This window comes from Dinoponera quadriceps, unplaced genomic scaffold, assembly GCF_001313825.1.
Source record: "Dinoponera quadriceps isolate SergipeBrazil2010 unplaced genomic scaffold, ASM131382v1 scaffold566, whole genome shotgun sequence".
Classification (NCBI taxonomy): Eukaryota; Metazoa; Arthropoda; class Insecta; order Hymenoptera; family Formicidae; genus Dinoponera; species Dinoponera quadriceps.
This window is the reverse complement of record NW_014555972.1, coordinates 998,178-1,025,109: the sequence shown is the minus strand read 5'-3', so window position 1 is coordinate 1,025,109 and position 26,932 is coordinate 998,178. Positions and strand designations below refer to the sequence as shown.

General features: G+C 44.1%; 1 protein-coding gene across 19 annotated transcripts in view; it reads left to right on the top strand.

Moving 5' to 3' along the window:
• Window positions 1-26,932, top strand: part of LOC106746236 (basement membrane-specific heparan sulfate proteoglycan core protein) — a 224,661-nt gene that overhangs the window by 170,800 nt on the left and 26,929 nt on the right. For 10 of the 19 annotated variants that reach the window (XM_014622572.1, XM_014622570.1, XM_014622577.1 and 7 more), the window contains 19 exons: window positions 108-269; window positions 2,417-2,569; window positions 3,729-3,839; window positions 6,406-6,528; window positions 12,061-12,168; window positions 14,010-14,156; window positions 16,783-16,893; window positions 17,372-17,500; window positions 17,769-18,044; window positions 19,411-19,476; window positions 19,810-19,824; window positions 21,349-21,576; window positions 22,261-22,398; window positions 22,950-23,198; window positions 24,498-25,371; window positions 25,438-25,562; window positions 25,674-25,851; window positions 26,124-26,334; window positions 26,720-26,860. In XM_014622572.1, the coding sequence (XP_014478058.1) occupies window positions 108-269; window positions 2,417-2,569; window positions 3,729-3,839; window positions 6,406-6,528; window positions 12,061-12,168; window positions 14,010-14,156; window positions 16,783-16,893; window positions 17,372-17,500; window positions 17,769-18,044; window positions 19,411-19,476; window positions 19,810-19,824; window positions 21,349-21,576; window positions 22,261-22,398; window positions 22,950-23,198; window positions 24,498-25,371; window positions 25,438-25,562; window positions 25,674-25,851; window positions 26,124-26,334; window positions 26,720-26,860 (3,545 nt within the window). The remainder of the gene's footprint in view (window positions 1-107; window positions 270-2,416; window positions 2,570-3,728; window positions 3,840-6,405; window positions 6,529-12,060; window positions 12,169-14,009; window positions 14,157-16,782; window positions 16,894-17,371; window positions 17,501-17,768; window positions 18,045-19,410; window positions 19,477-19,809; window positions 19,825-21,348; window positions 21,577-22,260; window positions 22,399-22,949; window positions 23,199-24,497; window positions 25,372-25,437; window positions 25,563-25,673; window positions 25,852-26,123; window positions 26,335-26,719; window positions 26,861-26,932) is intronic. The other 9 variants (XM_014622589.1, XM_014622579.1, XM_014622585.1 and 6 more) reach the window with 7 other exon arrangements.

Here is a 26,932-nt window from a genome sequence, read left to right as displayed (position 1 = left end):
ATATATATATATATGTATGTTTGTGTGTGTATGTGTATACGAGTCACTGTATGTGTAAAAGATATGTGTTCTCTGCGCATATGTTCGCTGAACAAAACAAAACACAGAACGGGAATGCACGCCTAACCAGTTCAAATGCGCCACCGGGAACAAATGCATCGAGGACGCCTACAGGTGCGACGGCCATCCGGATTGTCCAGATCGCAGCGACGAGGATTGCGTCCCATCCGCTAACGACACCAGTACACACATCACATCGCCTGCCACCAGTACGCCTCTTTTTCAGTGTGTCCATCGCTTCATTCATGATACATTCGCGCGACCCTCGTCCAGCGTGTCCCGCTAATATCGAGGGAATACTGGAGGGTTGGGAGTTGCTTCGATCCTTTCGGGTATCTTCGCGATTCGGCAATGAACTTTGTGAAAACACCTAACGACGTGTAGTCGGCGTCATGTATGCCGTATCATTTCCTGTATCGAAAGTTGCACGATTTTCAGTTTTATTTACTGATTCCCGGTATTGCAAAGGTTAATCGATAATTATCGATTCCTAATGACGGGGACACTATCGAGTCCGTCGCGGGATTGCAGAACGTCCGGAGCGAACTTTGCAGAACGCCTCCGTCCGCGGACGACGCGTTTTGTTCATTCGTCCTGCCAACTCGCGGCTGAGTTAAAATAAAAATAGGGGATCTGAAAAATATCCCCCGTGAGCGAGGAAGGAACGTTTACGAGGAAGTTTCTCACTTCCGCTCGGCGAGTCCGTTCGGGGTTTCGCTTTTCAAATCCTCTTAGGGGGCTCTTATTTACACGAGACAAGTGGATTCGCTCGGCCGGGTGGACACGCTCGACGATGGTTGCATCTCATCGCGTAATTCTCACGATCAATCGTTACGAGCGCGGTTACGAGAAAAAGCGATTCACCGTCGTCGTCTGCCTTCCCTCCATCGAAGAGTTCATCATCGTACAATGCACATTGTAACATTTGTCGCCGTATCGGATTGAGAATTTCTTTGTGCTCGACGACGACGACTAGCGGATACTAAATTTCATCTCAGACAACTTATCGGGAAGATGAAGAAGTATCTCCCTCCCTTCTTCCTCGAGCGACGGCCCCGACGACGGTGCGCTGCTTCATCTTGCCGCTCGTGAGCGGGTCGAGAGAGGGTCCCGAGAATATCCAGGAACGCGTTATCCCGTGAATCCCCCTGAACGGAAGATTCACGGCGGTGACCGACGGTATTCTCGGCCGTTTGCGCCGCAAATCGCCGCGGTATAAGACAACCTCCGCTGTTATACGTGCATCGATATCGCAAGTAGCTGGCGCTACGCACGAAACCACCTCCGGACGCGACGACGTCGATTCGACGAGACGCTCCCGGTCGCGCCCTCGAATCTCGCGAACTTGATCGTTCTCATGAGAATCCTCCTCGCGTCGAAGGAACGATGAAGACGAATTCGGGGGACGCAACGGGAAAACGTGCGCTGAGAGAGAGAGAGAGAGAGAGAGAAAACAGAACGGTTGCTTCGACAAAATCGGCCATCGATTAGCATCGTCAAAAAACCAAAAATATTGTGCGTCCACTGAACAAATGATGCGATGACGCGTTGACGATACACGGGCGGGAATTTAATTTTTGCCGTTGCGGCGAAACCGTCGTTGTTATTGCGACAACGGTCGACTTGAAAAAGCTGATGTAACTAAATTAGCGGATGATTTTCCGAACAGAAACAAATTTGGTTTCGCCAAGTTGGGAAAATTTTGCCGAATCCGTCTTTGGAATACGTTAATTTGCCGTTAGAACAAAGTAGTATTTTCCCACATTTACCAATTTGACCTTACAAACAAAATAGCTTATGAATTCTGCAAAATATATTCAACGACAATGGCAATGGTATTCTTAACGAATCACATTTTGTTGTCTACACAGTATCTAACAGATTTTGCTGCGGCAGCATAAAATTTGCTGCACTAGCAAATTACCTCTTTTTTCCCCGTGTTTTTGTACGTCAATGTAGTTGCTGATGAAATATCACAATTTGTTAAATCAATTGATAAAACTCACTACGGCAACCGTGTAATTCGTTCGGTGGACTAAACCCATTGTGCTTGAACGAATGGGTGTTCGTTCAGGCGAAAAAAATGTTGTCGATCCTACCACTTTTCTCCCTCGATCTCAGTGCTACTCGCACACGTTGTCGCGTCACACCAGCCATGTCCGTGCAACGTTGCTTGCGAATTGGTGTTTTGGTCTTCGGTTGCATTGTTGCATTGTGGTTTGCATCGGCGCGATAGAAAGATGAGCAGCATTGTGTGTTTTCTCGTCTATGAGCGCACCTTCAAAGAGTCTCATCCCTTTGTCCGATCTTCCCTTTCCGCGAGTCCGCCTGAATGTGCTTGTGTATGTGCGATCAGACCCGTCGGATCCACGCTGGCAGCCGGAACGCAGGAGAGAATGCGACCCCAGGAAGGAAATGCGTTGCGATGACGGCGGTTGCGTTCTCTTGCGCCGTAGGTGCGACAGTGTCTTCGACTGCCTAGATGGCAGCGACGAACGGGGTTGCGGTGGTAAGGGCTTGGACNCCCCCCCCCCCCTCTCCTTCCTTGCCACCTTCCTTGTCTTCTCCTCGTGTGATCTTACACGAAAGAGATGCTGTTGCATTTGGACAGAATTGGCCAAACGTTGATTGAAACAAATCTCCTTTGCTTCAATGGCAATATTAAAAATGACTCGAGTAGTTATCATATATTTATTATATATTTCATACTTAGTAATGAAAAATGTCAGAATAAAAAAGTAAAATATCTCGGGAAGCATTCACTTCTTGATGATGTAATTCTTAAGTACTCTTGTACGCAAATTGAAAAAAGAAGTCGAATCGTGTTAAAAAAAAAGGAAAAATCTGTACAATTCTATTTAAGAAAATAAAGTTGACCTGAAAACAGCTTTAAATTATTTATCGGCTCTGTTAGTCAATTCTTTCGGAACAGCATTTTTATTTCGTGTGTATTAATGATGGCGAACGCTTCTCGATCTCACGAGCAGCCAATGAATTTTTCACGAACAGACGTCGCTCCGTGTACTCCGAAATTTTTCACGCAGTATTACACGATGACACGATCTAATAGCGTCTCCTTTCTTTTGGCAATATACATACATTTTTTATGACAAATGGATAGTAATATAACACGGATCGACATTCTCGTTAACGAGAACACGAAGGTTAAAGTTAGCCACGTTTCGTTGAATAATTGCCGCTCTATGCCGACACAACGAGGAGTATTTTTAGCGCGGCGATCCAATTTACCTAATGAAATGTTCGCCGTCAAGACGATGTTCAGTCAGCTCGATAGCGAACATTACCGTCGATATTTACATCATCAATCGACGATGTTCGCCGTCGACTTGACTGAAAACTTTACCTTCCGTCAATTTGAATGTTCAGTGGTATCATTACGCGCAAAGTTAAATATGGACAACATCTGCTAAAATTGACTCGTCGAAAATCGGTTTGTTTGCGCCTTCAAATGTAATTTCCAAAGACGCTTTTTTCATCGTTTCTTCTCAAAGACATAAAGTTTCCTCCACGTGTCTGCATTTACACAACGAAATTTTCAGCATCGTCAGCGTAACGACACGCGTTGAACTGATAAAGCANCCCCCCCCGTTCTCTCCCGATCCCTTATGCTTTTCGCGGAAGCTTTCCACTGTGTCTATGTCGCAAAGGGATATGCACACCTGCCGAATGGAAGTGCACCAGTGGCGAATGCTTGCCGGAAAACAATAGATGCGACGGGTTAGCGCAGTGTGCCGATGGCTCCGATGAGGATCAATGCGGTAATTATTACGACACAGCTTTTGCCTGCAATCGTTACTCGAAAGTGAAAAAAATGGCCTTCTTACCGCTCTTCGCGCGCCGCCGATCAGCTGCACGCTAGCGAGATCTCTTGCAGGTATCTTCCTATGTAAAAGAAATATCACACGAGCGCGTATTCTTCTTCCGCTGACTTTAATCGACGGCCGCATGGTGATGGGAAATTAACGATTATTCTCGTTGTTTTCTAACCTCAGGATGACAATTAATCGTCTTCTTATACATGTATATATAGCATGGCAGCATTGTAACAACACCGCTGTTCTCTCAGTCCCGATACTCCCCAACGAGTCCTCCCCTCCTATTCCTTTCCAAACCGAGAAATTGCATTTGCACCATCGTTAATCGTCTTTAAAATCGCAAACGACGAACGGAATTTTCGGTGTAACATTCTCCGCGCATGCAACTTTCTGGCTCCCGATATCGCATTCTTCCTTGCGGAAAGGGATCGCTCATGCATGTGTCGCGGCGAGCAATTAGCGCGACATCGCATGTCTCGTGCACGTGGAATGGATTGTTGTCTGTATTGTAAATGGCGCACGTCCCTCCAGGAATATAATCGATATGAGTGCGGAAGTTTTCGCGCATGATGAGATTCTCTCGTAAGTAGACTATCGTATACGAGGGTTGTTCGACAAATCCTTAGAAAGAAATATGAAAATATAATTTTTCCGGAGCGAAATAATGTTTGTTTTTGAATATAATCTCCCTCAGGCTCGAAGCTTTTGGTCTAACGATGCTGAAGCTTTTTCATATTTTTCATATGATACGATTTATCTTTCTCCTCAAAACAGCCACAGTATGAATTACAGTATGAATTATTTTAATATTCGAGTCAAACCCTTCTTTATCCACATTTTTTCATATCCGGAAGTAGGAAAAGTCACAAGGAGCTGAATCTGGAAAATACGGTGGATGGTCGACTAATTCGAAGCATAATTCATGCAATTTAATGAATTGAAACTGCAGACGTATGAGTTAGTGCATTCTCAAAAAAACAATGGCCACGATCTTTTCAGCTGATTGAACTGTTTTCGCCTTCTTTGACGCACGTTCATCAAGAGAAATCCATTGTTTCGACTGTTTTTTTATCTCTGATGTGTAGTGGTGGACCCATGTTTCATCAACGGTTACGAGACGACACAACAAATCTTTTGGATAACGCTTGAATCTTTGCAAGCAACGCTTTGAAATGATCACTCGATTTCGTTTTTGATTGTCAGCAAACGCGCAAACACCCATCTTGTGGATAGCTTCTTCACACCCAATTTTCGTGTAACATTTAAATTCGTTCGATGCTTACAATTACAGCAATCTCACCCACTTTCACTTTGTGAACTTCTAAACGCGATATCATGAATCTTTTCAATTATTTTTAGATTTGTCGCCGTTTTCGGACGACCTGAACGTTGTTGTCATCATTTGTATTTCTACGACCATGTTTGAATTCAGCAACCCATTATATACTTGCATGTGAATATCCGGATTCGTTCAAAGTATTATTCATGTTTCCGACGATTGCTGCAGGCCTTAAGCCTTTCAGGAACAAATATTTAATAACTGCTCGAATCTCGATTTTACCCATTTTTAAAAGAAAGCGACAGCAGTTCGTTTTAGACGGCAGTCACAACAAAATCAATCGATGAATCCGTCTGAAACTTTGCATGCAGAGGTTCGACGGATGGTGTAGGCGTCAACTATCACATCGGTTTGATGTTAGTGGCGCCATATATTTCCTAAGGACTTATCGAACGACCCTCGTAACATTAAATGAACGACGTGAGCGAGCGAGAGGTGCTCACGTGGATTCGTGAGAGAATTGAATCACTTTCCCGCGTTACTCTCTCTCTGCCCGAGGGACTGATTAGAAAAGCGGAGTAGCCGGTATTTATTACAACAATGTAATACAAGCTTACAAGGATGATAAGCGGCGCCTGTAGAACAGAAAACGCACACCGGGGTACTTCCTCCGCGTGTCTTTACGTTACGAGTCAGTTTAACACTTAAGTAATCGCGTAAACTTTTTAACATCCCTAAAGCCGTGTCATAAAACATCGCAGGGAGACGATCGAGCGGAGTCTCCTCTAACGAGTCAAATGAAACGAGCGTGAGAAGGGGAAGGGGAGATAAAAATTACATCTTGAATTTGCACGCAGGAAATCCAGAAGGAAGGGTTGCGAATTCGCGTAAACAAGTCGAAGGGAAAAATCTCAATTGTAAAATCAAACATTGTGAGGTCGATAGTCATCGAAACAGGGGTATCTCTTTCCTTCTTCTTGCGTTATCCCGTTAAGGAAATCGCGAGTATTTCATACGCGAGGCGATTATTTAAATGTTGACCTGACAAATATGGTGTCGCGCGCAGGATATGGGCACGTTTTCTCAGCCTTACGCGTTTCGCACGATTATCTCGAGCGAACGCGAGACCGCTTCGGTGATAAGGCCATTTTTTCTCTCTCTATTCCGCCACCTAGTATGGGTAGCATGCACGATACTGTACTCGACAATGGAACTTGGTAATTATTGTAGCCACCGATTGTCCGGCTGGATGGTTCCGATGCAACGACGGATTGTGCCTCGACAATAAGAGACGTTGCGATGGCCGACCGCATTGCTTTGACGGCTCCGACGAGATCAATTGCCCTCATAACGGTTATAATTTCACGCTTTATTTCATGCATCCGAGGATGACACAGACCTAAGCCCACGCTCGTAGTTAAAAAAGTTAAAAGTGGTTCGAACAATTTCAAGAAGGGCCGCTTCCCAGGTATCCTCGCGCACTGAGATGGAAAAGCAGTTGAATCGACAAAATCAGCGATCGCTCTCATTCGATGAAATATCCCCGGATAAATGGGTGTGCGTAAACTCGATTTCACGTCGGTTCGATGTAATTTCGATTGTTTCAACGTTGATATGACATAGATTTGACGTTGACTCGATATACATTTCTCGTTAAGTAGAATTTCAAATGTTCCAACTTTCGAGTAAAATCAATTCTATGTGCTTAACACACGTGTACATTATTAATTTGGTCATTTATTTTCACAATGAGGTCACAATGAGGTTATTAATTGGAAAACATACTCTGTATATTTCTTTATATAAAATAATGAAATAGCAGTACAAGAAAAATACGAAAAAAATCATCAGAAATTACTTGAAACAATGCGTGTGAAATACAATATGATGACCTGAGAGTAATTTTTTATGAATTTGTTGTATCAATGTAACAAAAAATTTACATCATTATGTGATTAAATATAGTATATTTGTGATTAATTTTAATCAATCGATAACATCGCATCGATTCTACAATTTGTTCGATCGACTGAATGTTTACTTGAACGAATTTTCATACGAGCAAGATCTCGTTGATTCTACGAGTTTTTCTTTTCTCAGTGTAGACGTTAGCATTGAATAACAAAGGTAGTGCCAGTACGATATATATAAAGCACTGCATTCTGTCATGGTAGTTTAAAGTCATTGAAATTATAGAATATCGTTAGTACTTTTTTCCCTCTTCTTAAATCGGGAATATTTCGCAACTTAGGTCTGTGTCCTTCTTGGAGCATTATTTATGTCGACCGATAATGCGGTAATGCGCACGAAGGAAGCTTATCGTTAGTTGGATTTTGGAATTCACCGTGAATTTCCAACGACCGAGATCGGTCGCAACCGCGCGATCGTGTGATTATAATTTAAAGCTCCGTCGGGAGCTCGACGGTGAGCTTTCTCCTTGCGCTATTTATTTTATTTTTAGTCTCTCTCTCTCTCTCTCTCTCTCTCTTCCTCCATTTCTCTCTTTCTTTCTTCGTGACTTTGCTGTCTCTCTTCTTTAACCACTCGAACGATTTCCCATCGAGCATCCTCATCGCAAACTAATAGCCTCTCCGCGACATATGGCATCCTTGCTATGGACATATAGTACTTATCTTTAGCGACTTAACAGTGAACGGGTGCCAAGCATTTGCTAATTTGTCTGGTCTGATTGACGTTAACAGGACCGATGATCAGCGTATGTCTGTGGTATGTTTTCGCACGTAGAGACTTGGCTGTAGAAAGTCGGGCCGAGCGCCGTCTCATCGACCGCTGAACTCAGCCTCTCTGACACAGCGCACGGCTCTCGACTTTTTACCTTCGAGTAATTCATTTTCATATTCCTTCCGCTCGCTATCGACGCACCGTCATCTTTCTCGGAGGTTGGCTTCTCCTCCTCTCTGCGTTATCAACGTAAGCTTAGTCTGCGACAAGGGGAAGGTTTATACGCTTTATCTTCGGCATATACCTTCGGCTGCGTAAACAGTCTCGCAAGACGCGCGAAGCCCGCCGCTTAAGACCCCCGTTGACGTCGTGATGTGTCAGTTCTCCGAGCGGGACCGTGTCGGCCGAGCGACTTCTCCGAATGATCTCCATGCGAGACGTCGATCGACGCCCCACGCCCGTAAATAAGAGGCAACGCACACGTGGTGGCGGCGGTGGTCCGCAGCAGCGGTACACCTGCGACGGCTGCAGACGAACGCCGCGGCGCGAATGCAGCCGCACGCACGAACGAACGAATGACTTTCCGCGAGGCGCGCCGGTATTCAAGCCGACAATTAAGAGGCCGGTGTAACTAATACGGAGACGTGTGCACACGCACGCGGAAGCTGTTAATCTCATTTCGTCGCGCCGCTGTATCGACGCACGTCTCGGTGACCGGACGTCGCGACCGCCGCACTCCTCGACTCGAATACCGACGACGTCGCGCACACGGCACCACTGAGAGAAAAATATTTGCAACTATCGTCATAGTGAGAGAATTATAACGAGATCATCACTTTTCTAGCGGGAGTTGCTACACAGTAAAAAAAAATGTTGTGTTAAATTTAACGCATTTTACATATTCCAAGCGGTCCGGCGGAAATGTTTGTGTTAATTTGATACAATGGTGAGTATGTTGAATATAAACGCAAATATTAAGTCAATAGTTACAATATTCGTGATATCTCAACAAACAAGGTGACGTCAAGTGACATCTTAATGACGATGTTATTAAGACGTCGCTTGACGTTATCTTGTTAGATGGAATATGGTTAATCGGCGCTGAAGTATAAAATGCATTATTTTAACACTCGCAAGTGTCATTTTAATATTTACACATTGTGCATCGATCGAATATCGATTTAACGCAAAATATTGAAATAACACAGACGATATATTAAGTTAGCACACGGCTACGTTAGCAGATTTAATACAAAAATTTTAACGAGGATCGATTTTAATCATAAATGCAAGATGCTTTTTACTGTGTATAATGTCAGTGAGATAATAACACCTTACATGTATATTGCTATTATTATTTCGTATTGAAATGATAAAAGGGATATAGTTGAGATTAAAATTAACTCTGATTTCTCTCAGTGTCCACCTCGGAGGACAACCGTGTAAAAGTCGGACGAATTATACATCGGTCAACGCGAATCCGTCGCTATAAAACTCAACAGCCGATCATGAAAAAGACGTGGAGATTGTCTTTGAAGTCTTTGAATTTCACTTTAGATTCCGCTTCGTCCTACAACGACGTAGCCGAATCGGCAAATATGGAACAGAAAAATATTCACTCTGACATATCTTTATTCGCATGAACGTCTACTTTTTCCTTCTGTTCCTTTCTTTTCTTTTTCTTTTTCTAATTCTCGGTTGTATCTCGCGAGATTAAGAGTGACTCGGAGAGAACGAGAAGGGAAACAGGAGCAAATTCAACAGCCGCGAAGCCAAACTCTGACCTCGAGAATCGGAGGGCCGTATAATTCCGCTAAATAAATTTCAATCCTGTCAGATTCGTTCATTTTTACACGTGGTCTCTTTCTCTCCCTTTCTCTCTCACTCTCTTTTTCTCTCTCTCTCTCTCTCTCTCTCTCTCTCTGTTTCTCACTCTCTCTCTCTCTCTCTCTTTCTATTTCAGTATTATATATATCGTTATATCTTAGCGTTTAGACACAATAAGGTATGATAATAAGATACGAGAAATGACGCATAATAATTATAATTCGATATTCGTATTATCGAAAATTGTTTTGACTGCGAATTGAATTTCATTGTATAATTGTCACTGTATACTTTCTCTTACATGTTATCCCTCCAGCTCATTGTCTCGTTTCTTGTGACTGTTTGTGCCTTGATCTTGGATATCCAACTATCAACAATCATACTTTGCATATATGATATACTTATATATCTTGATTACGCTCAAAGATTTTCTTGACATGCATTTTGCGTCGATTAGATCGACTGGATCGAACTAACTTTACTCTTGATCTATCCTTTACTTTTCTCTCTCTCTATTTCTCTCATTTTCTGTCNCCCCCCCCCCCCTTCTTTCTCTCTTTCTCCATTACTATTCGCCTGTTTACTATTTATTGTCCATCTATTTTCAGCACAGGTTGCCTGACTTTTGAATGGCGCATCTACCTGTAACATATATATATATATATATATATATTTATACCTGTTTATACGATTTTATACATACGTTTCCACGATTCCCTTTTTACCTCCGGTTATTTACGCCTCCGCAATTTTCCATGCCACGCGTTGACGCGTGCACAAACCGCGCTCTGTTGTTGCGTATACCGCGCGCAACTCGCGACTGACGTAACGCGAACTTTTGTAAATGTCACGTTTCGCACGATGTTCCGCCCGGCGTTTGAGAAACTAAGTTGATCCGTTTAATAAAAACGAGAAAAAATGCACACACGTACAGAGAGAGAGAGAGAGAGAGAGAGAGGACGAAAATTTGCTCGGAACCGACTCAAACGCGCGGGCGTGCGCGAGAAAACGATTTAACGGTAAGTCCGGATCTAGGATAGGTTCAGTGAGCCTTCAGCACTTTGCTGTGAACGAAAGCTAAATTGTAACATAATTTCTAGAAATGAAAAGAAAAAAAGTATTTCCAATGTCGCAACCCTTTAAAGATTCAAGCGTCGCAACTTTCGGCAGCGCGAGAAACGCCTTTCTTCGGAAATTACGTTACATTCTCATCGCTCGAAGCGCAAAAGGCTAAAAAGGTTCACTTATCGCGGATCCGGACTGAAAGTAACACGTATTTGTGTCGCGAGGAGCCCCCCACCTCGGGGGTGAATTCAACGTGTACGTGTGTAACTTCGCGATCGGATTCGGAATTGGAACGGGCGCGGCTTAAAATTTCCTCCGCCAGCGGTCTCTTTTAATTTACCGATTAATCAAGCTGAGTGCGCGCACGCGACATCGCGGCCTCGTCGTTTCTCCCACGTTTCTTTTCTTCAGGTGGTACGACACACGACGACGCGCACAACGGACTTATTTGACGAGCGCCCAGCATGCGCTTTTATCCCCCCCCCCCTCTTCCCCCACGTCCGTCGCACCGAAAGCACCACCTTTTCCCTTACCGATCGATGATTATCGAAGGCACTTGGTCAGCCTCGCGCATCTCTCCGCAAGGGTGAAAGCCGCGTGTCACGTCGGAGCCATTCGCAATTTTTTCCGACCGACGCGTATGAGCGCGCGCGCCTCCCCGTGACCTCAACCGATGACCCGGCGAGATAGAAGAATAATCATCCGCGGACAATTGCCGCCGGATAATCGTACGCATCGTCGTTTCGTACCCTGAAGGCCCTCCTGCTCCTTCCCTTCCTCCCTACCCTCCCGTTACAGTCATCTCGCCTCGACGAGGTCAGAACCGAAAAAACGCATGCCGAAAATTCTGGCGAAATACGAGTTGAATTAAGAGGATATGTGAAATGATACTTGCGAACGATCGAACGATATCGTTTGATGAAATATTCGGAAGAAGCTTCGTTTCGTTCTAACGATCGATAAGTAACCGTAAAATCAACATGACGTGCAACTTTCGCTTTCCGATCTGTCCCTTCTCTTGATTCTGTCGCGTTAATCTTGCGGCTACTTATCAATTGTTGAAGCAAAGGGAATATTTTACAAGCGTGCTCAGTCGACGACAGATGTCATTTTACGGACATATCCTTTGGTCTCAGCGTACTCCGCGGGAATTTGGAGCACACGTTTTCTCGCTTCTGACTTGATCAGCCAGGATGGCTGCAGCGAGAAAACAATAACCTCATCGGAAGACCCATATTTACCGTACGCTAGTCATCATCCTTCATCCGACGTCCTTACTTGCGAATTAAAGGAACCGATTGGTTTTTGCAGAATGCCCCGAGGGTCAACTGCCCTGCGACAACGGTGTCTGTATCAGTAAGAACTTCTTCTGTGACCACAATGTCGATTGCCACGACGCTAGTGACGAGCGAAATTGCCGTAAGAATACCTTTAAATACAAAACATTTATAATACGTTTCTCTTCTTCACTTCTTTGTGCTGACATTCCGCTGACAATGCGCAACATCTGAGCGACCTATTTTCTTCCAAGCCACACGTCTTATCAAACCGTAAATGATATCTTAATGCGACTACACGTCTATCTCGAAGTAGAACGAAACTGCTCAGAATGAATTTTTGATGCTTCACTAGCCCCGATCCGTTAAATCGCCTGAAATTATTAAAGACGCCACACTTATTTAGAATAGTTCTTCTTCCACTGATTTAACAACGTCGACTCCGAATCTTTGAAATATTGACTTGTTTTTAATCCAGTTACATAGTCCAGCTCAATTTCAACTTAATCTTAGTTTCAGTTTAATTTCATTTGGTCTGGCCTTAACGTCATTGTCTGCTCCGTCAAGTTTCACACAGCTTCATAACGCGATAATACTTGTAACTCGGAAATTAAAGATCACCATCATCGCACGGAACTTTTTGCGTCGTTTCTCACGCTTCTCACTTCCGCAAAAAAGGGGAAGAAGGAATTGAGACGTTATCGAAATCCCAAGACGAAACGTTGGCCTTATGTTAAATTTTGAATTCTATCGCACGGTAGAAGCTGAGATAGCAAAATAGCTTCAATATTTCAATTCTAACGATATAATTTCTTCCTATTTGGATCCCGATGATATCTTAAATTGCCCTTTTTCATTGTTTATGGCGTCAAAATAGGTTATTTAAAGTAGCATCAAAATTAAATCTATCGAATTAAAATTTCACGAGGGAGTAATTAGAAGCGGCTAATAAGAACCGGCACTGATCGCATTGTAAAATTAAAATTTACGTTGTAAAATTAAAAAATTATTCGACCTGGAAAATCGAAGAATCTAATGTCTAAATAGCCGTTAAATGGACATTAGATTCTCCGACTTTGTAAATCAAATAACTTTTCAATTTCGTGACCAGTATCGGTTCTTATTGATTTTTTCCAATTACTTAAAAATTTTGTACAGTATATCCCGAGAGCCTTATTTATATTATATTCTTTATTGTTCGCGAGAAAAGTTGACGAGTGTCACTATTCTTCTTCTGTCGAAGAGAATTTTCATTAGGCTACGGACCATCTAAATAATTATCTTTAAGAACGCAATCTATCCTTGAGATCGTCGAAGCACACTTCAAGAAAATTATACAGTCCTGACAACTATAAAGGTGACAACTACATGACTTTTCTACGTAGAATTAATGCATACAGTTTGATAATATTTTATAGTTATCGCTACTAAAGCGGGAAGCGCACACTTCGACATAGCGTATAATGCATGACGCATAAGAAGGCGAGCCGTTAGGATCCTTCGTTTTCATCATGAGGATAGAAACATAAAGCTCCGATTAGTTTGTTATCTTACGCGTCATGCTAATGCATGCATAATTGCGTTATGCCGAAGTATGTGCTTTCCGCTTTGATCCGATGTAACATAGCATAAACTTTATGCATAGCACAAATTATACGACTACAGTTAACTGTTTCAAATTTACTTACAATTACTATAAAATAGTGTATTGAACTAGACGCATTAATTTTATATACAAAACTCGTATAATTATCACCCGTGTTACTATATTTTCCTCCGAGGAGTGTATGACGATCATTCAGATCGATCAATCGACTCAGAATCACAACTGAGCGAATTTCAATGTCGGGGCGAAAGTCCCGGCACGTTATTTTCGAAGGAACTCCCTTCCCCGGCCGGCGGGTTCGCGCCAATTAATATCTCCGTCCGCTTAACACGATAATGAATAAATAATTAAAAAATAACCGTATCCTTGTTGCGCAGCGAATATCAACGAGAGCGGCGGCACGGATAAGCAATGTCCCCACGACAGTTTCACCTGCAACGACGGAAGCTGCATATCTCAGGCGGCGGTGTGCGACGGCCATGCGGACTGTCCACACGACGAGGACGAGACCAACTGTCATCGGGGTAAGTCGATCCCGGTAGAATCGACGCTCGCGAATATGCTTGTCGTGACTTTCGTTTTAAAGAGCGCTATCATTGATTTAGGGGGGAATCGAAAACGAAATCTCGATTGATAAAGTACTAAGATAAGAAGTCGTACACTCCCCAGCGTTGGTTTCACTCTTCCCCCCCCCNTCCCCCCCCCCCCTGCCCACTCTTTCACACGCTGTCGGTATGACTCAGCCAGGACGCATTCGTAACGCAAGACTTAAGACGACCTTAAGAATGTGACCCGAGTATACCCGGTATTTCTCTTGCTGAGTCTCGCATTACACTGTTGCTCATACGGCATCGAGTAAACCGCTTTTCATAAGAGAAGTCTAATACGCAACACCTGTGTCGTTTGTTCAATCGCGTCTAATCGCCGCTCTAGAACTATTAAGTTCCGCGAGTATCGCCGGTCTCATTTTGCAATTTGTCGGTCAACGAAAAAGCAGAAGAAGAAGAAGAAGAAGAAGGTTTCGTTGAAGACGAGCGTGCGGGAGGAAAGGCGATACCCTTCGGTAACCATGTGTTAAACTTAATTAGACGTGACTACGGGGCTCGCTTTTCGGGATAACCGCGTGTCTGGGCTCGTTTTAAGTCCTGATTACGCGTACGATCCTGCCGGGAAAAACGCTTTCCCGTATCCTCGAGACTTTCGCACGACGCACGTCGTGGAGCGCGTGCTGCCTCAGCTCACACACACATACACACATGCGCACACACATACACGAAAATACACATAGAGAGAGAGAGAGAGAGAGAGAAAGAGACGCAACACGTACGCGCGTGCAAAACACATACACGCACACACACTATGACACGCACACGAGCACCCCAGCTCAGATTGAGTTACTTCTAGGTGTAGACGCCTCGGCTAGAGCCTCCTCGGGGGGGCGTCCAGAGACGGAGATAGCCGGTGCGAATCCGGATAACGAGGCTTACAGCCCAGATACAGATGCAAATGCTGATGTGCCGCCGACAAATCTGAGCACGCCGAGGAGTTGTGCTCCGGATGATTTTGTTTGCGCCGACGGCACTTGCATCCCTGAAACCCACCACTGCGACCATTTCTACGATTGCCGCGACTTTACCGACGAACAGTACTGCTTCGGTTAGATTATTTGTAGATCTCGAAAATCTGGTGACACGAAGTCTCTCACGTGATCCCGATTCTCTCTTTAGCCTTAAGAGATCCTATTCTTGATTAACGTAGTCCGAGGCCGAGATAGAAATTAGTATCTTGAAATACCGGTCATTTACGTGTTCGTGTAGCGTTGACGTTAATGTCAACACGACTGTCCGAGTTAATAATTAAGGTTGTAAGGTTTGTACGGTGAAGTGTTGTTGTATGATAAGTTTGATATGAATCCAATCAAATTTGCACCACATATATAGTGAAAAATGTTATCCAACTGACCGTGCAATTAGAAGGGGTTTAACCATGCGAGAAATGAGTCCAATTTCTTTAGTTTTACTAACAACCGCCGGGAAGAAAAAAGTTATTTCTTTCATTTAATCGTCGAATAAAGTTTCCCTTTTTCTTGCGATATCCTACTTAAAAGACTTGTCTCTTCGATAGAAGGATGCGTGTGCGTGCGCATGCTTGTCTTTTCAATTCGTCAGTCTTCGCAAGATATTCCGAAACTCCTCAGAAAGCACCAGATTCTCTTGGATCTATATACTTTTCTGCCAGTCTGTGTTAGCAGCTGAATAGAAAGATGTGTAGGTTGTTCGAGTAGAGACTTGATTATACTTATGAGATTTACAATCATCGCAGTCTGACATTTATATCCGGCGCATCCCAGTAAATAATAGTGCATCTCTGCCTGGCGTAAGACTTAGATCGTTTCTTTTTCTCGTAGGTAGAAGGTTTGGCATAAATCCTCTATTATGGCATGCACGGTATGAGGAAAGTACACTTTTTATCTAGTAGAGGGGTTGTGTGCAAAACAAGTTTGCATTACAACTTGGAAGGAAAGATACTTTCTTTTAGCAAATTGACACGTCGTCTTTTTAATCGTGTCAGCTGTTCAGATACGGTGTACTCGCGAATCGGAACTTGACAAGATCGTGACGAGCCGAAATGAAACGAAACCCGTATATAAGCGTCTTTCCTCTTGAGTCCACGTTATTTTCAATAATGGATTATACCATACATGTAAGTGTTTGTAGATGACGATGATTAGTGCACACAGTAAGACGGAGAAATGCCGCACCGTGCGAAGTTCAGATGCGTCCTACGCAACACACATGTCAAGTGGTGCTTTAGCCCACCGTGACTGCTGTGTGAACTGATTTGCCCCCCGATAATATATATCGATTAGTCTAGACACTAGACTTCATGTTTAACGATCTTTTCTAGGTAACTTCATGAAATCTTTACCTCCATTGTATATATATATATACATATATATATATGCATATCTCTCTATCTTTTTCTCAACGTTAGATCACTGTTTAGATTGTGATGACGGACATATATATGATGGCTCCGTGACTGACATTTTACATGTCATGTATTTTGTGTCTCATCTATATCGTTACTGAACGGACAAACGACTTACCGTTCTTCCCACCGACATACAATGCGCGGCTCTTGTTCTAGGATGCACGCGGGATCAGTTCCAATGCGACAACGGAGACTGCATCAACGCCGATCAGAGGTGCAACGGATACATCGAATGCGCCGACGGCTCCGATGAACCCGAAGAATGCGGTAAGTGCTTCCGCGGAAGAACAGTCGTCCTGCGTGGTGAAACGAGGGGGACGTGCGATGTTTATATTCCACGGCTCAACGCGTGCGTAGTGTGCGGTGTGATTTGCAACTGAAATGCAAACAATTTTGCGTTAAATTTTGTGTTAAAATTAAAAATTTTTATTTCAAAATACCGATTGAGAATATTTAGCCAGTCACGAGCTAACAATTAATTAGAAAACTTATCTAGTCAGTGCTATCCAGCTACTAGTCTGTAAATCAGATCGACTGGATGCATTTTTACTCGGGCAAATGTCTATGATGATCTACCACAGTATTTTAATCTAACCTACCGTCGATCTACCAACATGATGCTAACATTTTATTTACTCGGTTGTTGCCTCACTTTGTGTAAGAAGTATAGAAATACGAATGAAACGGAAAGAAACGCGACTAATCGGACGGATGCATTCCTTCCTCACTTTGGTCTTTATCGCAGAACCACCGACATCAGGTCACTGTGCGGCGGGTCAGTTCATGTGCGTCTCTGAAAGAAGATGCGTGCCGTACTCTTCCGTTTGCAACGGAATTCCCGAGTGCAGAGACGGCTCCGACGAGGAGCACTGCGGTAAGTCAACGTATATTACAAGTAGTCGAGACGTTGCGTTTCGATTCGCCTGGCGAACAACAGCGTGATTCAATGGAATCGATCCGAATCTCCTCCCCGATTTCTGCCTCGAATATCCGTGAAAAGCACAACCGCGAGTCGTTAATCGTCGCGGTTCCTCCGTTTCGCTCCTTCCTTGCGCCCTCTTTCGGCGTTCTACCCTAAGCGCGGCCGGAAGATACACGGTGTGTAATGGCACGCATTTATTAACGCGACACAACTCCAAAAGATCATTGGCTGGGCTGCACGGCCGAAGAATGGAGGTGCAAGAGCGGCGATTGCGTGCTCCGCCATCAGCGTTGCGATCGCCGGATCGATTGCCCGTACGACGATAGCGATGAATTGGAGTGCGATTATCGACCCTCGCAAGGAAATCACAGCCGGTGCCGGTCGCACGAATGGCGGTGCAACGACGGCCACTGCATACCGATGCATCAGCGTTGCGACAAAAAGCTCAACTGTCCCCGAGACATGTCCGACGAGATCGGTTGCAGTTACGAGAATCGTGAGTGCCCGACGAGTCGGTTATCGCGTGCGAATGCACGAAGGAGGTGGGGGGAACAATGCCGGCTGATAATGCGCCTTATCAATCAATAATACACTTTGTAAATACGTCAATAACGTAACGTAATGTCCGCTGTAACGTAATGTAGCGTACATGTAACGTGACATTTCACCTGTAACATTTCACTTCGTAACACTGGAAAAGGCATTAGCATTTACCGTAGAAAGGATGATGTCGCGGAAACGACTCCGTACTTCGCGATCGCCCGAATTACGCCTCTGCCTGATCACTTTTAATCCGCGGATAACAAATACTCTCCTCGCAGTAAATAATAAGAGATAACGAATTCGGCGCGGAACGTGGTGTTACACCACGCTGCTGTGTGTGTGTGTGTGTGTGTGTGTGTGTGTGTGTGTGTGTGTATACCTTCTAAACTGAACTAACCGCTGTGAACTCCCTGAAATAGGATTACGTTTCTCTTTGGACGAGAAATGTGCGAAGGAATAGGTGCGGAGTAGATATGTATTAACCAGTCTGACGACACAAAAGTACCGGACGGGGCTTTAATTAATCATCGATAATATTCGATTTCGGTAATATTCGATTGCGAAGTTTCATAAATTCGGAAGGATTGAAAGGAAACTTCGAAAACTTTGGTTAACTTTCGAATTTCAGTAAGCTGAAATACCTTGAAGGCACGCCCTCGAAGGCCGCAATCTTCGCGCGCTTCAAAGCTCCCTCCCCTCCCAAGGGATTAGACTGAGATTACATGAAGAAAAATAATTTATCGGCACAGCAAATTTTAATGCTGTCGCGATGAATTCTGTCAGTTTATTGTGACAGCAAAACGATTTGCCAAAAGTAGTCATTGCCATTTGCTAGAATTACTTTGCTGAGGCTACAAATGATTTCAATGTAAGGACATATTAGTTAGTAACGGTATTGGAAGATACTATTTTATTTTAACAACAAATAAACGTGTCCTAGGGACGAATTGAACTAGCAGAATATTTTCTATATTAGCAATAAAATCATTTCTCCTCTAATTACGAGTAATTCGCTAATTTGGTTGTACTAATAAAATCTTATCGACAAGATTATTTTTCTCCATGTAAATAACTGTTTCAAATGATGTTTCTTTTACACTTAAAAAATCTTATAATTTCCACAATTCGCATACTGAACACCGAAGCTTTAAATCTTCGAATCGAATGCCGAATTTAAAAGCTTCGAGTATCAAAGCTTCCGAAATAAAACTCCAACCCTAATACCGAATACATTTTACTCCCACTCTGATTAATCGGGTTAATCACAATCGTTCTACGATCATTTTTCTAATTGTGATCTTATTTGCATTCGTGCGCAGATACGATCAACGAGGCGTCCGAGCTCAGGTTAAAGACGTACCCCAGTGAACAAGTGATCAAAGAAAGTAAGTATCACCGTTTTTTATCCGTAAATGACGTACGGAATACTCGATTAGACTCGGTGTATAATAGTATGCATTTGTTGCAACTTATTATTACTAGTTCGACAACTTCTATATTAATTAATATGCATTTGTCGTTTAACTTCTTCACGGTTGTCTTTATTTCGCGAGAGAAGCGAAAGCTTCGGTAATCGAGACACTTTATTAATCGGGAGGAATCGAGATATATAATAACGGTAATAAGCAACAAGTGCTACGTTGACGATAAATTGGCGTATTCGAGAGGAAAATTAATTAATGAATGTGTTTGTTATTTCTTTCTCTTGCCTTGGCCAGATCCGGCGAAGCAAGGTAAGACTTTTCAATAGATTTAAGCTGTAAATCATGCTATGGGCTAAAATAATCTTCATGAATCATCGAGTACGCAAAATTCGTAAAGTTGTATATGTAACAGAGAAACTTTATTTATCGTGTACGTACACGCGCGTCGACGTACAAATATCTACGCATCTTTGTCTTTATTTCATTCTGTTGCTAATCAAACTCGCCCGAAAAGCGAAATTGGTAATAGAATATACGACAATTCGGATTTATCTTAAGGAAAATTCTCTTTCGATAAACCTTGTGATTATTAACACTATATTGCAAAATAACTCACCAATTTAGTATTGCATCGATTTTGCACGTGTATGAGTCACAATTGCAAAATTTTGAGGAAAATCACGAATTTACTCGTAAAATGGCCTGCAACTTCGCCTTGGTTTTTAATGCCTTGCAACGGGGATCATTAATAACTTAATTAATAATAATATAAATAATTCTCTAACTTACCAATATCTTCGAGGCCCCGCATGCAAATGTAATTATTCACATTAATGGCATCATTTGGAACTTAAATAAAATGTAGATTTTAAGCTGCAAAACTACAGTGAGAGGAAAAATAATTGAAGTAACTATGATCTTATTATATTTTATGGTGAATTTTGGCCTCAATTATGCGTTTGCAGTTTTTCAAAGCATGCAAAATAAAATAAACATGAACCCGGATTTATAGTCATAACAACTCTGACATTCACTCGTGTAACTATATTTTATAGTCGTCATAAATTAAAAAAGGAGAATCAAATTATCACAAACGTCACACACATTTTTATGGAGATAGTTGTTCCTTTCATTATTTCATTTATTATCATCATCATCTGTACGGTAAAACATGCGTTAAGAATGTTGTTACATGTAGTATCATTTATTATTTATTACGATTGTGGTCGATTACATCAATCTTCAATTTCTGTTACAATTCCAACATTTGCCACTTTAATTGCATTTAAAAACATTACAATTTATACATATATATAAACATTACATATCATATATATTAACTGTATTTAAGATTTTTTTACTACAATTTTTGAACTATACCATTAGAGTTCCAAATGTCATACGTTTTCCTCGCAGTGCATCGCACGAACACTTAATAACCTTGATCATTGAGTATCCATCGCACACTTGTCAGAGTCCTTTCTCTGTCTCCTCTCAACGCTACGTACCTCTGAGAGATCCGCGTGTCGTTCGTTGTTCCTTACACGGAATGCTCATCTATTACCCAGATGTAACCGGCGATGCAAGCAACTAACGCGATTAAGAAGAACCCGGGTGTGTCGTATGTGGCGAACTAACACGTGACATTACGGTGTCACTTCGGTCCCGATGAAACGAGAGAAGCGCGCTTGCTTGCGAACCGCACACACTCTCTCCATTTACTACTGATAGGACGCGTGGTGTACTATGAGCGTAATAATCCGTAACGAACGAGGCGCGGTGTCCCCGAGACCAGACGGAATTTATATCACCGGCAAAACCGTCTCTGATCAGGTCGCGAGGTCGTGTTTCAATGCCGTGACGAGGGTCTCCTACGTGCCAGAGTACGTTGGGTCCGCGCGAATGGTCTCCCTCTGCCACCCGGTAGCCGGGACATCAACGGCCGCCTGGAGATACCCAACATCCAGCTCGACCACGCCGGGACCTACATTTGCGAGGCCGTCGGCTACTCGCCGTCCACCCCGGGCAGTCAAATCAGCGTCACCCTCGAAGTCGAGAAATGTACGTTCCTTCTACCTTCTTTTTACCTCCTCTTTCTCTTCGCGAAAAAAATCAATCTCAGCCCCGCTCGACTCAACTGAATGGAGATCGGATAACGACTCGGCAATGAGAAATGGTATCTCTGTCACTGCGGCCGAGAACACGCACATTCGGCCGCGTTAAAAATCGGTCGAAACAATTGAGCGCAACTGACTCACCTTTTGTTTCCACGAGTTTCCGTTCGGTCCTCGGGTAATCGAAAATTCGATTGTATCAACGGAATTGTTTTTTTCCAATGTTCTCTTTATAATCTATACTTAGAGGAGTTCGAAAAATTCGTGACGACTATAAATCATCGAAGAAGCCGTTTTGACTGATTGATCTATTTTTATTTATTCTATTTTGTTTATTTATTTATTATTTATGCTATTTTATTTTCTCCTTGCTCTGAGATGCTGTTGAAGAGGATCCGATTTATGACCGAACTCGTGAACATTTAGTTTTATATAAACTGATGATTAAACGTTTTAATCCTGATTATCGGATTCATGTGAAAACTTTATTTACATTTGACTGCATTAAAAAATTAGACCCTCTTTCTCGAAATTCCGATTGGGCATCACGAGAGCCGTTTTAAATTATAGTTCGAAGATTAATCGTTTAATTAAACGCTTGATTAAGCGTCTAATCAAATTATTTTTCCAGTTGAGCTACCGGCGACCAGACCTCCGCAAGCGTGCCAATATGACGAGTCCACCTGCAGCAACGGCGACTGCATTCCCAAATCGTACGTGTGCGACGGCAAGTTCGACTGCACCGACGGATCCGACGAGATGCGATGCAGTGAGTAATTGTTCCTCCTTACTTGAACCCATCCACGTCAACCTGTATATTCATCAGTAGGTGACGAACCAAATCCTTAGTTAGATGCCGTGTCGGAAGAAAGACGTATGGTTTACTTTCGATTTAATATAATTCGGGGTATTCCATTTTAACTTACATACCCGAATATTTTGAAAACGGTGCGTTAATGGAAAAAATGTTTTATATAAAAGTTGTATTCCAAGGGGGACATAAGGCGGTGTCATTGGTCTAACCTTTGATAGTCTTTTGAAGGTCACGTGAAGGTCACCTTCAATTTTTTAAACAGAAACTCCTACTTTTTATTGCATATTCTCGTAGCTCACCTCGAGAGCCTTTCAAAGCGCTATAACAAAATACTTTTTCATCGAGTACTTTTCGAGTAAGACTTGAAAGTTGCAGTATCGCCGACATTAGTCGCTCTCCAAGGTAGGTCCTCTGCCTCGGCCTCTTGTCTCCCTCTCGCCATTCATACTTGATTTTCCGAGTCTCTCTCACACACGAACGTCGCACGACGATCGTTTCGCCGATAGGTCCGCACGGATGCGAGCCCAACGAGTTCCGTTGCAGTAATAAGCAGTGCGTCAGTAAGTTGTGGCGGTGCGACGGCGACAAGGACTGCGCCGACGGCAGCGACGAGGAGAGCTGCGCGCCGTCTCCTCCGGGATCCGCCTGCCGTTACAACGAGTTCGCCTGCAGCAGCAACAAGCAGTGCATCCCGAAGAGCTATCACTGCGACATGGAGCGGGACTGCTTGGACGGCAGCGACGAACTTGGTTGCTGTCAGTATTCCCCACGTTATCTCGTCCCGGCCGCGCATCGATATTTCATCGCGCATTCCCGGTCGTCGTATCAGTCGAAGTTCGCGACGCGAGCTAACTTCCGGCGAACCGTTCGTGTTCGAGGATCGTTCGACTTTTTCGAACGAACTTCCAACGAAGCCGATGATTTTTATTGATGAGCACTTATACCTCGATCTCTTCGAGGACGCTGACACCCGATGCGCGCGTTTAGATATGTTTACTCTTTATTTTTTAATTCGACCATCGCCGCACCACAAATATAACGAGCCGCGAGTAAACATTCACGGACGTTCGGAATTCTCGTGGAATTTTGCAAATAAATCTTCGTCCACCGGAATTTCGCTTGAAAATGAGAGATATCATCGCGTAATGATTTATGTCGTATTTATGTCATTTAAAAATTAAATCATTCGCGTGAGCGACGGGTCTACGAGAAGGAATATTTCAGTTGACTACCATGGGTGGTTGGAAGCACAGACGGAAATTCTACGTTTTTTTTTCTACATTTGTTCGATTATTTTCAGTTTTTTGTATCCTTTTCCCTAGCATCATATAAGTTATCTCGAATCCGTGTATATCGTTGAGTGATCCTTCTATTTTCTCGTTTGACTTTTTGAATGTTTCGGCATGTATAGTAACATTGAATAACGATATTATATTTTTTTTCTTCGAACGATATTTGACCGGAAGTTTATTTAATTATTACATTATTATTCCCGTGCACTGACGCGCTCTGCATCAGTGATCTAAATAATTCTCTTTTGATTTTAAAACTCCTGCCTCCTCTCCACAGCTCGTCTTGTTTGACAATATCAGGAACGAGAAAACGCATGTCCAACATTTTTACGAAATAAATTCATGAATTAAAAGGACATGTCTATGGAATGACACTGTGATCGATTGAGTTCGTGAGATATTTTGAAAACTTTTATTCTGACGATCAATAAATGGCCGTGAGATTAGTGTGATAAAATCATGAAGATAGGCTAAAGAGGCGCGGTAGAAAAATGTCGTGTTAAATGTGGCCCGCTGAAATTTTCGCGTTACTTTAACACAGGGAGAATATGTTAAAAAGTATCGCTTTACGAACATATCCTCCTATTTCCAAGTATCTCGCGAGAATATTTGCCACACGTTTCCTCGCTTCCGACGTCATTGATCAAAATAGCTGCGAAGAAACAAGAGGCTTAATAAATTTATCCCCGAAGAGATTAAGTAAAATTCCTACCGTTCATCGCATCATTGGCTGCGATCACGACTGCTTTATTCCCCGCACAGCTCCCGTCTACATCGTGAAACCACCCCCGCCGATGGTCGTTCTGGAGCCGGGCGACATGTTGATTCTGACTTGCACGGCGATCGGCGTGCCGATCCCCGAGATCAACTGGCGGCTGAACTGGGGACACATCCCGTCCAAGTGCACGACCACGTCGGTGAACGGGACCGGCACGTTGACGTGTCCGGACATCCAGCCGGAGAACCAGGGCGCGTACTCGTGCGAGGCCTTGAACGTGGGCGGCTTCGTCTTCGCCGTCCCGGACGCGATCGTCGTGGTGAAGGAGCCGGGCAACATCTGTCCGAAGGGCAAGTTCAACTCCGAGGCGAAGAGCCCGGAGGAGTGCATCTCGTGCTTCTGCTTCGGCGTCGCCGTCGAGTGTCGCAGCGCCGATCTCTTCACCTATCACATCCCGCCGCCGTTCGACCGTCACAAAATCGTGTCGGTCGAGACGACGCCGGCGATCAAGATCCACGGCGACATCGGCAATCAGATCTCGCAGATCCGGCCGCTCGGCCGGGACGGCGTGCAGCTGCTCGAGTCGTTCAGCAACGACCTAAACGTCTACAACACCCCGTACTTCGCGCTGCCGGAGAACTATCACGGTAGCCAGCTGAAGTCCTACGGCGGTTATCTCAAGTACACGATCCGTCACAGCGGCAATGGCACGCCGAACGGTGCGCCCAACGTCATACTCAGCGGCAACAACTACATTCTGGTGCACAAGGGCAGAGAGCCCGCGCCGGATCTCGAGACCGAGGAGTCCGTCAGGTTCTTCTACGGCGAGTGGTACAGGCAGGAAGGGAGAAGCGAGACCGTGGCCTCCCGGGAAGAGATCATGATGGCTTTGGCGAACGTGGACAACATCCTCATCAAGTAAGAGTCCCAGTCGCGTTGATCGTACGCACGGGAACGCTTTAACGTGCGTTCGACGTGTTTCAGGGTAAAGTACGACGACTCTCCGCAGCTGGACGTGCGTCTCACCAACATCATCATGGATACCGCCGATGTGCGGAACACCGGCCTCGGTTCCGCGTCCTACGTGGAGGAGTGCCAGTGTCCCAGTGGTGCGTATAATGATGATTCGACGATCACGAAGTGTTTCACTCGTCCGTTCGTTGTCGTAACATCGCCGTGAGTTCCGCCTTGTTATTAAACTCGCTTCGATCGTCTTCAAGGCTACACCGGTCTGTCGTGCGAGCATTGCGCACCTGGATACCTGAGGCGCGAAAACGGACCATGGCTCGGCCAGTGTTACAGGGACGAGCCACCGTGTCCTCCGGGATACTACGGTGATCCTTCGAGGAACATCCCGTGTCAGATTTGCCCTTGTCCGCTCACCAACCCGTCGAATCAGTAAGAGCTAGACTTCCCAGACAGCGCAAGTGTCGAAATGCGTCTCGGAGACATCTGAGAAGACGCGTGGAACGAGTAGATTGTCTTTCAGACGTTCTTCAGAATCTTTATTCAGATTCTTTTAGATATTTATTTACATTTTGTCAGACATCTCTGAGATATTTTTTAGCACTTACGCTGTTCGGCTTGCGCTGCCGCCTTAATTACAATGCTTCGAGCAGTTCGGAACATAATACTTGCTCGCATTAATCAACCTTAATCGCGAAAAACAGATTCGCCCGCACGTGTCATCTCGGGTCCGACGGACAGCCCACGTGCGACTGTCCCGCTGGTTACGTCGGGCGCAGGTGCGAGCAGTGTGCCTCCGGTTACCAAGGGAATCCCCTGATTCCCGGTGACATGTGCGTCCCGGTACAGCAATGCGATCCTCACGGCAGCCTCAGTCCCAACACTGATCCGCACACTGGCAAGTGCCACTGCAAGGTACTATATTGACGATTACCGGCGACCGTCGCCTTCGTACACGCAATTCCGCGCGAGAGACATCTCAGAAATTGAATGTTAATTGAATGAATCTTTCTCTCTCTCTCTCTGCGAGAGAGAACTTTCCGACCGAGACATCGGATTTTCCGGGTAAAAAATCCGGGCGAATCGCGCGTCTCCTCGGACAGGCCGCATAACGTATTTACTTTTATTGTTCACGCATCCATTTCTCGTGGATTCTTTTGACATTAAAAATGTAAGTACACGAATTCCTCCCTACCTCCCCTGAATCGACGCACGGCGATAAACGAGCGTCGCTACGACGCGTCGTCGCGATGAGCGTCGAGAGAAGCGCTGTGCTATTCCCCGACCTTCCCCGTTTCAGGAATACGCTACGGGTCTGACTTGCAACCAATGTAAGGCGAATACCTTTAATCTGGCCTCGGCAAATCAATTTGGATGTATAGCTTGCTTCTGCATGGGCATCACCAACAGATGCATCTCGTCTAACTGGTACAGGAACGAGGTGAGCCGGAGATAATATTATTTCGCATTTGTCATCTTCCGCGCGACACATATTTCAACCTTGACGCGATCA